This window comes from Alternaria conjuncta, assembly GCF_024043145.1.
Source record: "Alternaria conjuncta strain BMP 0040 chromosome Unknown scaffold_14, whole genome shotgun sequence".
NCBI classification, from domain to species: domain Eukaryota; kingdom Fungi; phylum Ascomycota; class Dothideomycetes; order Pleosporales; family Pleosporaceae; genus Alternaria; species Alternaria conjuncta.
Window position 1 is genome coordinate 306,509 of NW_026250103.1, and position 12,677 is coordinate 319,185.

Consider the following 12,677-nt stretch of genomic DNA (forward strand, 5'->3'; position numbering starts at 1 on the left):
CTTCGTACCCCTAGGCATGTTCGCTATACGTGCGAGAAGGAAGGTTGCGACCGAGAAGGACTTCCTGGCTGCCGTGGACAAGGTCATCAAGGGCAATCTCAAGTTTAACTCGACCGCCACCTACATGCAGTATAACTAGACGGCGCCAGTCATGGCGATGAAAGCAGCTTATGTATTTACATTAGAAGGCAGCACTGGTTTTGTATGAGTACTCACGATGATGCTTTCTTCCACTTAGATGAATAAGGAAATAATGCATTATTCGAATCATTCTGTTCTCTATAGTGAAGTCTTAACGAAACGATGCAGAACTCTGTCAATATGATTTGTGATTGATACAAGAATGGTATATGTTACATTACTCGTCTAGTTAGTCAAACGACTTCATGAACACACGTCGGACTATGTAAAAACTGAACACCCTAGAGCCTACATTAGCGTTAGCTCACCTATTTTGCACGTTCTCATCTTGTTGTAGTCTGCAGACCTGTTCGGGGGTTTTCTTGTGTCAGGTGAATATGCCATTAAACTACAACTGTCCCGCCAATATCACACAAATCAACATCAACACCCCACTTCAACCCAGCTGCCTCCGCACCCTTCCGCCATCTTTCAGGCGGCTCAGTAACCGGTTCATAGCTAGCCGAGTAAGCACCACGAAACGTGCCAAAGTGCATGCCTATACTCCTCTTACTCCTCACATCCCTATGTATAGCCAAAGAATCCTCAGGACTAGAGTGTTGACCAGACAAGACGGACCTCGGCTTGAAGCAACCCACAGGCACGAGTGCCAGATCAAAGGGACCGTACAACTCGCCGATTTCTTTGAATGCCGGACAAGGCGGGTGTGGCGCGTCGTGGTGTGAAAATTGGTCGTCGGAAAGAACGTGGCAGTACCCTGTGTCTCCCGCGAAGAAGAGTTTCTTGCCAGACGAAGACGGCTCCTTGACGATCCAACTACACCATAGTGTGCCATCGAAGTTCCAAGGCGTGCGTCCCGACCGATGTTGCGCAGGCGTGCATATCAACTCGACGCCTCCAGCACCCTTCTTGAACACAGTTATGCCACCCCACCAGTCCATCTCTTCGACTTGATCCGCCTTGATGCCTGCGCCTAGCCCCGTCAGAACAGACTTGACGCCTAATCCGCAGAAGAAGCGCAAGTCGCCACCTTGTTTCGCATTCAGCTTCTTCAGCGTATCCGAGTCGAGGTGGTCGTAGTGGTCGTGGCTGATGCACACAGCGTCGATTTCAGGGAGCTCGTCGATGGTGCATGGTGGAGGTGTAAACCGCACAGGACCGACCATGCCGTAGGGTCCTACGCGCTCACTCCATACGGGGTCGAGAAGGATGCGCATTCCCCGTTCATTTCCCTCTGAAGCTGTTGTTTCGATCAAGAAACTCGCGTGTCCTATCCATGTTGCCTTCAGCCCGTTCTGTGTATTACTGAAGTCTGGCTTGCGCACGTCGACCAGGCCTAATCGGTCGGCGGGAATGGGGACGAAGTTCTTGGGTGTGCTGAATCGCGTTCGGACGGCGGCGATTATGCCGTCGTTCTTATATGACGGCCATGGGTTCTTGAAGCTTGTGGGTGGCTTGCCGATGTGATGGGCCGTCGTGTATGTTTCTGGCTTGTGCGGGGGTAGCGGCGTTATGGAGGATGAAGGAGGCATTCTCGGTGTTTGGTAGTGCCTAAAAAACAGCGCGAGGATGCAAAGGGCTTGATGTGGGCGCGCATGGCTGGTTGTCGTGTAGATGAGACTATGACGACGAATGGCGGGTGTGGAGGCGGCGATAGGCAGCGCTCGTCGGAGGCCACGTTCGTCCGGTTCACCGTTGGAGGCGCGTTTGGGATTCGAGGGTCGCGTAGGGCTAGGAAACCTTCGAGACGTCCATCGATGACTTCACTGCCCTTGGAGCAATGTCGATGCAGCTGTTGAGTTTGTGCGTCTGGTCGTGGAGCGTCATCGAGCAGGTCCGACCAAGCCATACCCTGTCACCTATCGAGCAACCCACGTTCTGCCCCAGCAATCCTTCGAGGCGTAATCCCCAACTCTTTTTGCACAGAGAGTAAAAGCCGTCATTGTGGCTGGTCCTACCCACCAATCTCACCATCCAAGGCGCATCTCCAGCATCATGGCCTCGGAGACAGCTCAAGTGGGCACCAAGGCGCGGCTTGCGTAGCCTTGTTCTCTTATCATCCAATAGGACCGACACGTGAGTCCGTCTAGCTTACAAGCAGGTACTGTTCGTCTGTCGCTCATCGCCGCCGCCGGAGCTCTAACCAGGAGTCTGGAAGATGTACCTTCTACATGTGGTAAGCACCGACTGGGGCTGCAGCCGCCTGGGTACGCCGTGACCAAAATTTTGTGAGCTTTATAGATGTCGGCTTCCCAGCATTGTTGAACTCGTAGTATTCCTTTGCATCAATCAATCTTTTATCTTTACGGTCAAGGCAAGATGAAGGGTACCTTTTCCAAAGCCGGTGCTGCGGCTCTACTGGCGACAACGACAAATGCACAACTTTATCCCAACCAGAGCCCGTTGAATCACACCTGCCAGCTACAAGAACCACTTCTGTCGTGCCCATCGCAAGATCCCTCCAAGGTCGACACCTGCTGTGTCGAGACATTCGGTGGACTTGTTCTGAGCACTCAATTCTGGAACACATACACCGGCCGCGAGTCTGAGGGCCAGCTTCTCCCCACCGACACATGGACGCTCCACGGCCTCTGGCCCGACTTCTGTAACGGTAGCTACACACAATACTGTGACCTGAGCCGCCAATACGACCCCATCCCGGGACCGAACACCACAAACGGGCTACCAAACGGTACATTCGTCCCACCCTACAACGGCTCCAACATCGGTACCTTCCTCGAGCCATTCGGCCGCTACGACCTCTTGGAGTACATGAACATCTACTGGATCGCGTGGCAACAAGACAACCCCGGCTTCTGGGGCCACGAGTTCTCCAAGCACGCCACCTGCTTCTCTACCTTCAACGTCCCTTGCTACGGCCCGCAGTACCGCGAGCACGAGGACGTTGTCGACTTCTTCGAGACAGCTGTCAAGTACTACAAGAGATTCCCCACCTTCGATTGGTTGGCCGCTGAGGGCATCACACCTTCCAACTCAACCACGTACTCGTACTCTGATCTTGTAGATGTTCTGTACGAGCAGCACGGCGGAATTCCTTTCTTGGGTTGCTCGGGTCCCAGGTTCAATGCTACTGATGCTGGCAAGAACACGACTGATCGAGGTTACACTATTTTGAGCGAGGTTTGGTACTACGAGCACGTAAGTATCCATTGAGTGTGCACATGATGATTCGATGAATGCTAACATGCGATTAGGTCTACGGCCGCCCTCAGGAAGGCAATGCCATCCCCGTTAATGCTTCTGCTACTTACCTTACCAATTGCGCTACTTCTGAGGGCGCAATTCACTACCCGGAGAGGACCAACGGGTCGGAGAAGGCTCCCACTGTTCCGTTTTAGAAAAGACATAGTCGGGGTTTGAATGTATTGTAATTATCAATATCAATTTCTTCGTGAACGCAAACGAAGTTACTTTTCACATCTACCTTATACAAGGAATCACTGAACACCCCAGAGCCTACATTAACATTAAAAGATGTAAAGTATGCAATCTAACGTTAGCGTACAGCCTACATTAACATAGCTAGATGCAAAGTGTGTAGCCTAACATTAACGTAGAGCTAACATTAACCTAGCAAGATGCAAAGCATGTAAACCTAACGTTAAGGTAGAGCCTGCATTGACATAGAAAGATGCAAAACATGTGACCTAACGTCAACGTAGGCTCTAGAGTGCCTAGTCATTCAAGTAAATCAATGCAGAAATATGGAATTCCTTCGTATCAACTGACACTATTGATAGTCTATCAAGTACTAATACAAAACAAAGCGGTTACTTGTTCTTTACTCTCACAAACTTCTGCACTCCTGTTTTCGGATTGATTCTGCTCTCCTAGTTGAATTTACGCGGTTTTCCAGCTGCCTCGTCTTCCGGACTAGTCTGTGAGGCAGCTCTTGTGCCGCCTTCTTCATGCATATTCGTATCCTGAGTCTGGTCTTCGGGATCTACGCCGCCTTCCTCGGGCGTCTGACGCTCGTCGTCTGCGTGATCTTCCCCTGTATCCATGTCGACGTCTGTTTCCTGCACCCGTGGGCTTTGTGTCTCGGAGATTCGGTTCCGCTCAACCTGCTCCCTCTTGATCTGGACTGCCGCCTTTGTAGCGGGAGCGTGGTTCTGCGACCGTGGGTGGACGGTATGATCGGTGTTCTCTTCAAAGACTTGACGAGTGTAGTCTTGTTGTTTCCGTGCTGCGTCGACACCAGCGGGGAACATCTTGCCCATTATTGCGTTGTGCTTATCGCTCGCGCTTGGGTCCGCTGCGTAGCCGCTTGGACTCGGCGTGTCCGGTGCATTACCCGAGTTCGCATATTGCTGGTTGGTAGGTGTGAAGCCAGTGGGTGAGTGGCTTGCTTCGCCTTCGTTGCGTGAATGCACCTTGCGGAGGTTAGCTGCTGAGGATTGTGAGCGCATGTCGGGACGGCCGTCTTTGCGAATCAAGACTCCATCTGCATTCCTAATGGGTTTGGTGCGCGTCTTTTTTGCCGATCCAAACATGTCACCAGGCGATCCGAAGCTCATGGCAGCTGTCACGCCTTGTAGACCTAGACTGCTAGCACGGTCGCTGGTTGGGTAACCGCCACGACCACCCCCACCGCCACTGCCTCGCCGCGCAATGCCTCCTCGTCCTGGCTGCGGGACGTGTTGGTAGTATCCGGACGGACTGATCTGAGAATCGGGAACACCTTGCCAATCAGGCCTTTCCCAATCAGGGGTTCCGAGTGTACCGTGGGCTGGTATGCTCTTTCTAACTCTGCCACCACGACTTCCAGGACCCCCACCCCGACGCCCACGCGGTCGATGCTCGATCATACGCTGGGACTCGGGTTGCCAGCTGGCGTCTGAAGGGCCATCTTGTGTGGCGTAAGGGATGTAGGAAGACTGTTGCGATTGCGATTGCGATCCGAGTACAGATTCAGGTACAGTCTGTTGGGACGGTATCGTCGGCGTTTGAAAGCGATGGTCTGTCATGGGAGTTTGTTGCGAAGCCGTGTAACCTGAAGGACCAGCATCAACAAGCCTCTGCCTCTTGGGCGAACCGGGTGCTTGAGTGTTGGCCTCCTGTGGATTCTCAACGCCGTTCTGATGTGTTCGTTTCACTCCCGCGTTGATGGTAGCCCATCCGCCAGCCTGACTTCCAGTGGGACCGACGCTCGTGGGATTCGGCGCGCTCATAGGTGTCGCCGTGGTGGAAGGAGCGACGAACGACGATTGCTGTGGCTGGCCGTTGGTTACTGGTTGGGGTGCTCTATTGCTCGGCGTCATCGTTGGTGTACTCTGATGCGAATGAGGCGGGCGTGCCATCGATGCTTGCGGTGCCTGATACGTATATGGCGGTGCTTGCGAGGGCTCAGGTCCGGCGCGCTCTTCGAGTCGATAAATTTTACCCTTCATGATCTCGATAGTAGTACTGAGAAGATCTACATCGCTCGCCTTATGCGACAAAACATTCATCTGCTGCGCCATTTGCTCTAATGCTGCATTCTGAGCCGCGAAAGATGGAGCGGCATGGGGCGTAGCCGAAGCTCCTGATTCCCTCTCCATCCTCATCGTATATAACTCACGATTGACGTTTTGCATGGCAAGGTGCATGCTTTGCATCTCACTTTGTAATCTTTCGGCCAGCGCCTCCACCTTTTTGATATACTCATTTTGCTGAAGAAACTTGAACTGGTATTCTTGACGCAGTGCCTCTGCTGTTTGGTCCATCTTCTCCTGGTGAAGCCTAATGTCGCGGGTATGCGCAGCTAAGGCGCCACTGTTGTGGGACATTTGCGTCTGTATACGCGCCATAGCGTCTATGCTAACGTCTTCTGGCGAACGAGGATAGTGATGGCCATTGGTCTGAGGGACCATTGTTGGCACTTCAGGTGGACCGCTCATTGACTCAATGCCAGGCCCTTGGTGAGACTTAGGAGGTTCTTGATGATAGGGAGAATTTGACTGCGGTGCAGTGCTCAGCGCGTCTTGAGCAAAAGCGTGTGGGGAGTTCCGTATCGAAGACTGATTCGATGATGGTGCTGGCAACGACGGTGTGTTGTTTCCGACAGGATGCAACGACTGCTGCTGCTGTTGTAAACTACGGTCTTGGGATGGCTCGTACCGCCCGCGAGTGTGATCTGAGTGATCTACAGATGGCGCACGTGAGTCAATCTCCATAGCTTCAGCCGAGGACGCTTTCGGTGTTGCTCTCGACGAGGGAGGACTTGGGGTGTCTTCGTTCGCTAGTAGGTCTTGTGAGGCATCCACTTCAGGCTCGACTACAATGGTATGATTTGGTGCTGTTTCGCATTGCAGTTCTATGCGACCCAGCTTGAAGAAATCTCGACCACTGTCACAAGTCAGCCATCATGCAAGAACTTGAAAGGCCATTGGAGAAGTTACGTACCGAAAGGATCCCTTTCCTGCAGGCGCGGTAACAACAGTGAATCCGATAGCCGTCTTTACGCAAGCCGGATCTGGGCACGATAAAGGCTGAATGGTACTGGTGTTGAGTTAGTACCAAGATTGCTGTGCGAACGAAAGGATAGCAATAAGGAATGCGGGACATAAAATGCGGGCGTACACGTCTAATAGATGTTAATCTATAGTGTGGAAAGATTTGGTGCAGGCTAGCGTCGGTGCGTCTAGAGGAAGAAACTTAAAATACCATGTAACCATCGGCAGCCGGGATACGCCAACTCGTGTGTTGGGGTTTGTTGATAGCCAGCCAAGGCTATAAGAGGGAAAGGTGCGACAAACAATTGTAAAGGGAGAAGGGACCAATGTCATGTCTGGGTTCAGCTTACCATCCTGCTAATTCGGTGCCTTTTGACGCCGCTTTTAGTTTGCCCATGGGCTGTAAGGTAGAACTGTAAGAGCCGAGCATGGCGGGAACGAAGTAGCTGCCGGTGACCTTGTACCAGGAGTTGTAGAAATCTCCAATGCACTTCTGACAATTCTTGCAGTATGCTTTAGTTGCACGGTTGGTGGGCGGGGAAGGTGGAGAGGCCTCATCAGCACTCTCCACAACCTCTGGTGGTGATGGCTGAAGTTCATGTGTATTCATGTCTGACTCCACCTCGCCAATTCCGGATCGCCTGGAGCCCGCCATTGATGCAGCCCATTGACACAACAGTGCCTAGGCGATAGCTGCAAGTGAGCGGAGAGGCTGCACGAAAAGTGCTAGATAGCAACAAATAAAAGTTGGATGAAAGAGGGTGGGCCTAAGCAAGCTGAACTACCGGTCTCGGGTACGCGACGACGCGTCTCAGTCCAGGATAGCGTTTCAGCAAGCGCAGTGAGATTGGAAGCGAAGAGGAAAAAATGGTAGGCCCCAACAAGAATAGGCGGTTGCGGCGGAGACTGGAAGGAACCCTGAAAGACGAGAGCTAATTCAGAGGAGGGAAAGGGCAAGTGAAATAATTAGCAGGAGTTATTCCATGATTAGCCATGCATGAGTCCGAGTGGGGTTAGCGCGCCTCGCTATCAATTTAGATGCGCTCTATTGCGAAAAAGCCCTGAAGCCGTCTCGTGTCGCAAGCGCAACACGCTAGCTGTTCCATCTCGCGCAACAGCCAGATCTCTTCAGCTGTAATTTCGTCCGTCTATCGAATGCGAGCAGTTCCCTACCGTCCGAGGTACGCATGTGTCGACGTGCACAGGTATGAACTCGTGTCACAGCATCCCAACACCTGATCGGTAGTCACTATCGTTATGGGGCAGTTTACTCATCCCGGGACCAAGCGCCGGCTATCTTTATTACCATCAAATTGCGACGATTACAGGTTGCCAAGTTTGATCCGCGACATGGGCCAATTAGCATAACATGTCGATGCAGGATGATAGCTATATGTCCGAATTTACATTTGCAGCTATATCTGGGCCAGACTACTCGTTTCTGGCTTTTATCCATGCCATTTTTCATGTCGTCGTCAGCAGCATTGTCCCAACTGGTACCCGCCTCCCTCATGACGGAATGATCGTCGCTGAGGGCACTGCTGTACCGTGGCAGCGATTCCACACAGGCAAAGATGGGATTATGGTTTTACAGAGTTGAATTTGCGCAATCTTCGCCCGCTGTGAGGCGGCGAAAAGCTTTGCGCTAATTTAACTCCAAGTAAGGGGAAAGTGGACAGGGATGTTGATTGATGTCATGCAGTACTTGTGCCCTTGGCACGATGGTTATTCGCGTTTAATCCTTTCTACCGATAATTGCAAAACACAACGCATGTTCTAGAAAGCATTCAGCCTCTCAGCCTATGCATCCCGATTATCCGTTCATACGCCACGACCGAGAGTGTCAGTCAAGCGATATGCGCTTGGACACCTTGTACTACGACACGTTGCGTTGCACGTAGCACGCGCGAGGTACGAATACTCGTACCTCACTTGACAACAATAAAGCCAACGCCGTTGCGAGCTTCTTGACAGGCTTTAGAGAGAGCCTGCACCTCCGTATCCGTCCATTTGACGCTGAGGTTGTCCCAATTCTTGGTAGCGTATTCTCGTCGATACTGCTGTTGCATTGCTTGCAAGCGACGGATTTCTCGAGGGTCGCCTGTCCCACTGTACACAATAAAGGCCGTGCAGCGTGGCAAAGCGTCGTATATCTGCCCGATGCGTTCAATGGTCTTGGAGACGGCATCGCCGAGCTCAGGGCCGTGAACCTCAACATCTGTATCCTCGCCATCCTTCAGAAGACCCAGTCGTTGCAAGGCATTCTGTCGAATGAGCTCAACGTCGGCCGTCTTGGCGTCGTCCCACCAGCCTCTTGCAAGCTCCAACTCGCGCAAACGTCCCCAGACAAAGTCGATTTTGTCAGTAGTGCCATCCTTGCCTTCAGCTTGGCCCTTTACTGTACGCTCAATAGCTTCTACTACTTCCTCATCGGTCTTGCAGCCTATGGAAACTCGAGCTTGGCCACCATGACCTCTGTTCGGGTCGCCCCAGTCGATGACAGCTCCGGCACGATGCACGTCGTTTGATTTTGGTCGTACAGAACGATCCATTCTCTTGAAAATAGACTCCGCGTTTGTGTCGCCCGACCCCCACCGCGGGCCCTTTTCACACTTTTGTTTGACTAGATCGAGACATGTCCGAGCATCTTCCACACTGTCGTGACCTGCTGAGCCCTTTTGCACTTCGCGCTTGAGATATTTCTGCGCAAGCCACTTCAGCGACTGCTTGTATGGTGGCCCACGAGGGTGCGGGTAGAGGATACCAGTGTCGATGATGAAGGGGTGGGTCAACTTGAGTGCGTTGAGATCAGAGTTTAGCGAGTGTCCCACAAGGATTGTACGCGGTGTGATGAGTTCCAATAGCTCCTTCTGTATGTCCGCTAGAGTAGTTGTGACGTCTTGGAGCATGGCCGCTGTAATACCGGACCATTGGGTCAGGTAGTCCTTGATGGCGACATCCGGCTTGACAAGCTTGTCGAGGGCCGTAGTGCCGTCCCAGTTCAATAGACTGATGCGAGTGAGTACAAGCTGGTCATTCTCAGCTTTGCACATCTCACAGTCGACGGATATAATGTGTCTTCCAGCGGTCAGACTGCCTTGTTCAATCTCCATCTCGGGTACTTCTGCATCTTCTAAGGTAGTGACATTGGTGTCGACCCAACCGTCATCAGCACTCTGATGAGCAAGCTTCCTTCTCTCGTTATTGGCCTCCTTGGATTCCGAAGTGGTGAACATAGCTGGATGTAGCACATATTCGTTCTCTTGCTGTTCCATTAGACTGGCGATGTATTCGGTGATGCGTGTGCGCTTGTTTTCCCAGTTCTTCGAGTTCTGCGGCAAGGGGCCTTTGTGGTTCCCCGTCTTCTTCATCTGCTTCTCTTCTTGCGTCTTGGGTATTTGTGAGGTTAGCATCGTATGAATGGGCGAATGCACCCTCATATATTGGTTGTTGCGATGTTCGCCTATAGCCTTGATGGGCCAGACATGCTCAAAGATTTCAGCGAGGGGTTTCAGCGATGCAGGTAGTTTTTCGGCCTTGAGACTAGCCGGATAAAAGTCATCACGCGAAATGTTTAACCGCTTGGGCTTTGCTGCCTGTGCATCCTTTACAGCCTTTGCAGCCGTGAGCGCAGCATCAGTCTGCGCATCTGTTGTCTCTGCTCCAACAGAAGGGTTCGACTGAGGCGCGGCGTCTAGAGCAACATCGCCGTTGAACATACCCAGGTCCAATCCCGGAACCATAAGCATGACGACCTGTTGGATATTGGCACGACTGCGTACAGAAACCCACTGCGGCGCATTACCGTCAGCAAGCAAGTAGAGCACCAGTGACTGGAGGTCTGTGATCTTCACGTGCGAGTTCAGGCGGGCATGATGTGAATGCTCAATGGCTGGGTAGCTCCTCTGCAGCTTGCGCTCTTTCCTGCGCTCCTCTCTGGTCATGTTCTCGCTTGACTGCTCAGAGCCAGCTTTGTATGTGACGAACGGGTTGTCGGTGGAGGAAAGGCGATTTCCTAGTTGGGTGTCCTTGCCCGCGAATGGGTTGTCGGGAGTTGCATCTTGCTGCGGCGGTGGCGATCGTGCTTTGCGCTTGCCCTGCCCATCTGTGTCGCGCGAATGGCCAGGACTGCGAGCTGGCGAAGGCGAGTTGGAGGCGCGGCGCCCGTTGTGCTCAGAGTGCGATCCGCGTTCCTTCCGTCTCCTTTTCGAGCCGCTGACTACTGTCCAGCCCTCTTCGTCTCCGTTAGTCGTGGTGGTTGCCGCATTGTCGGATTGCGCTTCGCCGCGCATGTGCGCCAGTGTCGCACCGAGTCCCATATCGGCAGGAGGTGGCTCGTCGCGAGCGCCGCGCTTTCGTTTGGCCATATCAGAGCTCATGCGACCCGCGTGAGTCGATTTGGTGGGCGCGAGGTGTTGTTGTGGAGAAGCTCAAGAAAATGTTCGGGGTTCCGGCGCATGGGCACGCGCTAGCGATGGCCCACAGGAATCCACTACTCTTGTCATATGTCTGTATTCACTTCCCGAGGTCACTTCGCAAAACGCAATAAACTCGTTATCCTACAATGAGGGTCGCGTTACAATCTCGAAGAAGCCATTCTGGATAGTCTTCGTCGTCTTTGTGGTCTTCGCCGCATCGTTCACTATATACCTACCCGCCGACGTCGTCATCGTCACAGCTGCGATCATACATGAACCAAGTGAAAACATCACGAGGACATGCATTCAAACCCATTCTACAATGTGAGACTGCTGAAGAGTCTATCATGAATCGAAACGTCGCAAGAAGTAAGAGATGGTCGCTTCCGGATACACAGCTAGACTGAAACGGGAAACTCAGCAGTATGTATCTGTCTAATTTCTTGAGTAATTAACGTATCGAGGAGAGGGTGAACGGTGAAGTGAATTCAAGAGTGGATATTCGAGTGATGAAAGTGATGCGACCTCATGCCGGCTCCGCGCATACTATGATGCTCCTTCTTTCAACTGCACAAGACCTTTTCCTTAGACTCTACCTCACCGTCGAACCTCTGTCTACATCTTCATCTATTTCAGCGCAATCCTCAGCTAGAATGCTAACCAAAGACCAGTTCGTTCAGGGTCTAGAGCCGCTCAGATGTGGTATCTGTCTGGACGACTATAGTACCGAGTAAGCAACGTTGGATGACCCTTGTTATCACAACACACTGACTTGGATACTCTATATTAGGCACGTCCCTGTGCAACTTCCGTGTGGCCACATCTTCGGAGATCACTGCATCGTCAAGCAAGTCGAGGCTGAAATGCCCAACAACAATCGATGTCCACTATGCCGCCAAGAGCTTTTCCACCAGGAAGATACACATGTATACATCAGCGACGACTCGGAATGGGGCGATGCCGATGACGAAAACGAGGAGGAAGAATGGGATTTTGATGAAGAGAGATATCAGGAGACTCTTGCCGGGCTTCTTCAGGACAGCGAGCCAGGTTTGGCACACCTCGCCCCCCTCGGATCGCGAAATGCTTACGGACTCAGAAGGACGAACACATGATCTAGCGCCCAGTGCACTCCGCGCTGAGACCATCGCCACGACTAGGAGGGAGCGCCTCAATCGCCAGCGGGAATTCAGAGAGCATGCCGAGCGCAGGCGAGATGGGGGCAGGGTAACCATCCCGAAGCTCCCCGGACGCACCCGCACCTACAACCAGATCGAAGCATCTGATGTAGAAACGGATGCAGACTGGTCCGGATCTGAGTACGAGCCAGAGGAGGACAACGACCCAGCCGATGAATGTGAGGAGTAATGTGGTGTCGATATAGATATCACAGTACGGTTTTGTATGGCACTCAGCTTAAGCCAGAGGACATGTAGTAGCCAAGATAACCTTTTGCGATGCATTTGCTAGGTTCCAAGAGAAACGTAGCCTCCACGATCTCCTGTTGCAAGTGATAAGCTAGGTTCCGAAAGCGATGTAGCCTCCACGGCCCTCTTTGTGATAGCATGCGGAAAGAATACCAGCCCTGTCGATAACATCTGCCGAATCTGCTATCTTTGCGGATATGAAGGCCAGCAGGTGGCTATGGGCGTAGAGTTTAGCC

The 12,677-nt window shown here is 52.4% G+C and overlaps 5 protein-coding genes across 5 annotated transcripts; 2 read left to right on the forward strand and 3 right to left on the reverse strand.

Annotated features, from left to right (window-relative positions):
- Positions 1-524: 524 nt before the first annotated feature.
- Positions 525-1,673, reverse strand: J4E85_008715 (uncharacterized protein; the record flags this gene model as incomplete). The annotated part of the gene is made up of 1 exon (XM_051472939.1): positions 525-1,673. The coding sequence occupies one exon, from the start codon at positions 1,671-1,673 to the stop codon at positions 525-527; it is 1,149 nt and encodes a 382-aa protein (XP_051323159.1).
- Positions 1,674-2,460: 787 nt separating this feature from the next.
- Positions 2,461-3,500, forward strand: J4E85_008716 (uncharacterized protein; the record flags this gene model as incomplete). The annotated part of the gene is made up of 2 exons (XM_051472940.1): positions 2,461-3,300; positions 3,357-3,500. 2 exons carry the CDS (start codon positions 2,461-2,463, stop codon positions 3,498-3,500), a joined length of 984 nt encoding a protein of 327 aa, XP_051323160.1.
- A 492-nt stretch (positions 3,501-3,992) lies between these two features.
- On the reverse strand, positions 3,993-7,251 carry J4E85_008717 (uncharacterized protein; the record flags this gene model as incomplete). The annotated part of the gene is made up of 3 exons (XM_051472941.1): positions 3,993-6,489; positions 6,547-6,642; positions 6,947-7,251. The coding sequence occupies 3 exons, from the start codon at positions 7,249-7,251 to the stop codon at positions 3,993-3,995; spliced, it is 2,898 nt and encodes a 965-aa protein (XP_051323161.1).
- Positions 7,252-8,524: 1,273 nt separating this feature from the next.
- On the reverse strand, positions 8,525-10,963 carry J4E85_008718 (uncharacterized protein; the record flags this gene model as incomplete). Its single annotated transcript, XM_051472942.1, has 1 exon — positions 8,525-10,963. One exon carries the CDS (start codon positions 10,961-10,963, stop codon positions 8,525-8,527), a length of 2,439 nt encoding a protein of 812 aa, XP_051323162.1.
- Positions 10,964-11,667: 704 nt separating this feature from the next.
- On the forward strand, positions 11,668-12,382 carry J4E85_008719 (uncharacterized protein; the record flags this gene model as incomplete). The annotated part of the gene is made up of 3 exons (XM_051472943.1): positions 11,668-11,744; positions 11,805-12,064; positions 12,135-12,382. The coding sequence occupies 3 exons, from the start codon at positions 11,668-11,670 to the stop codon at positions 12,380-12,382; spliced, it is 585 nt and encodes a 194-aa protein (XP_051323163.1).
- Between the last annotated feature and the right edge of the window lie 295 nt (positions 12,383-12,677).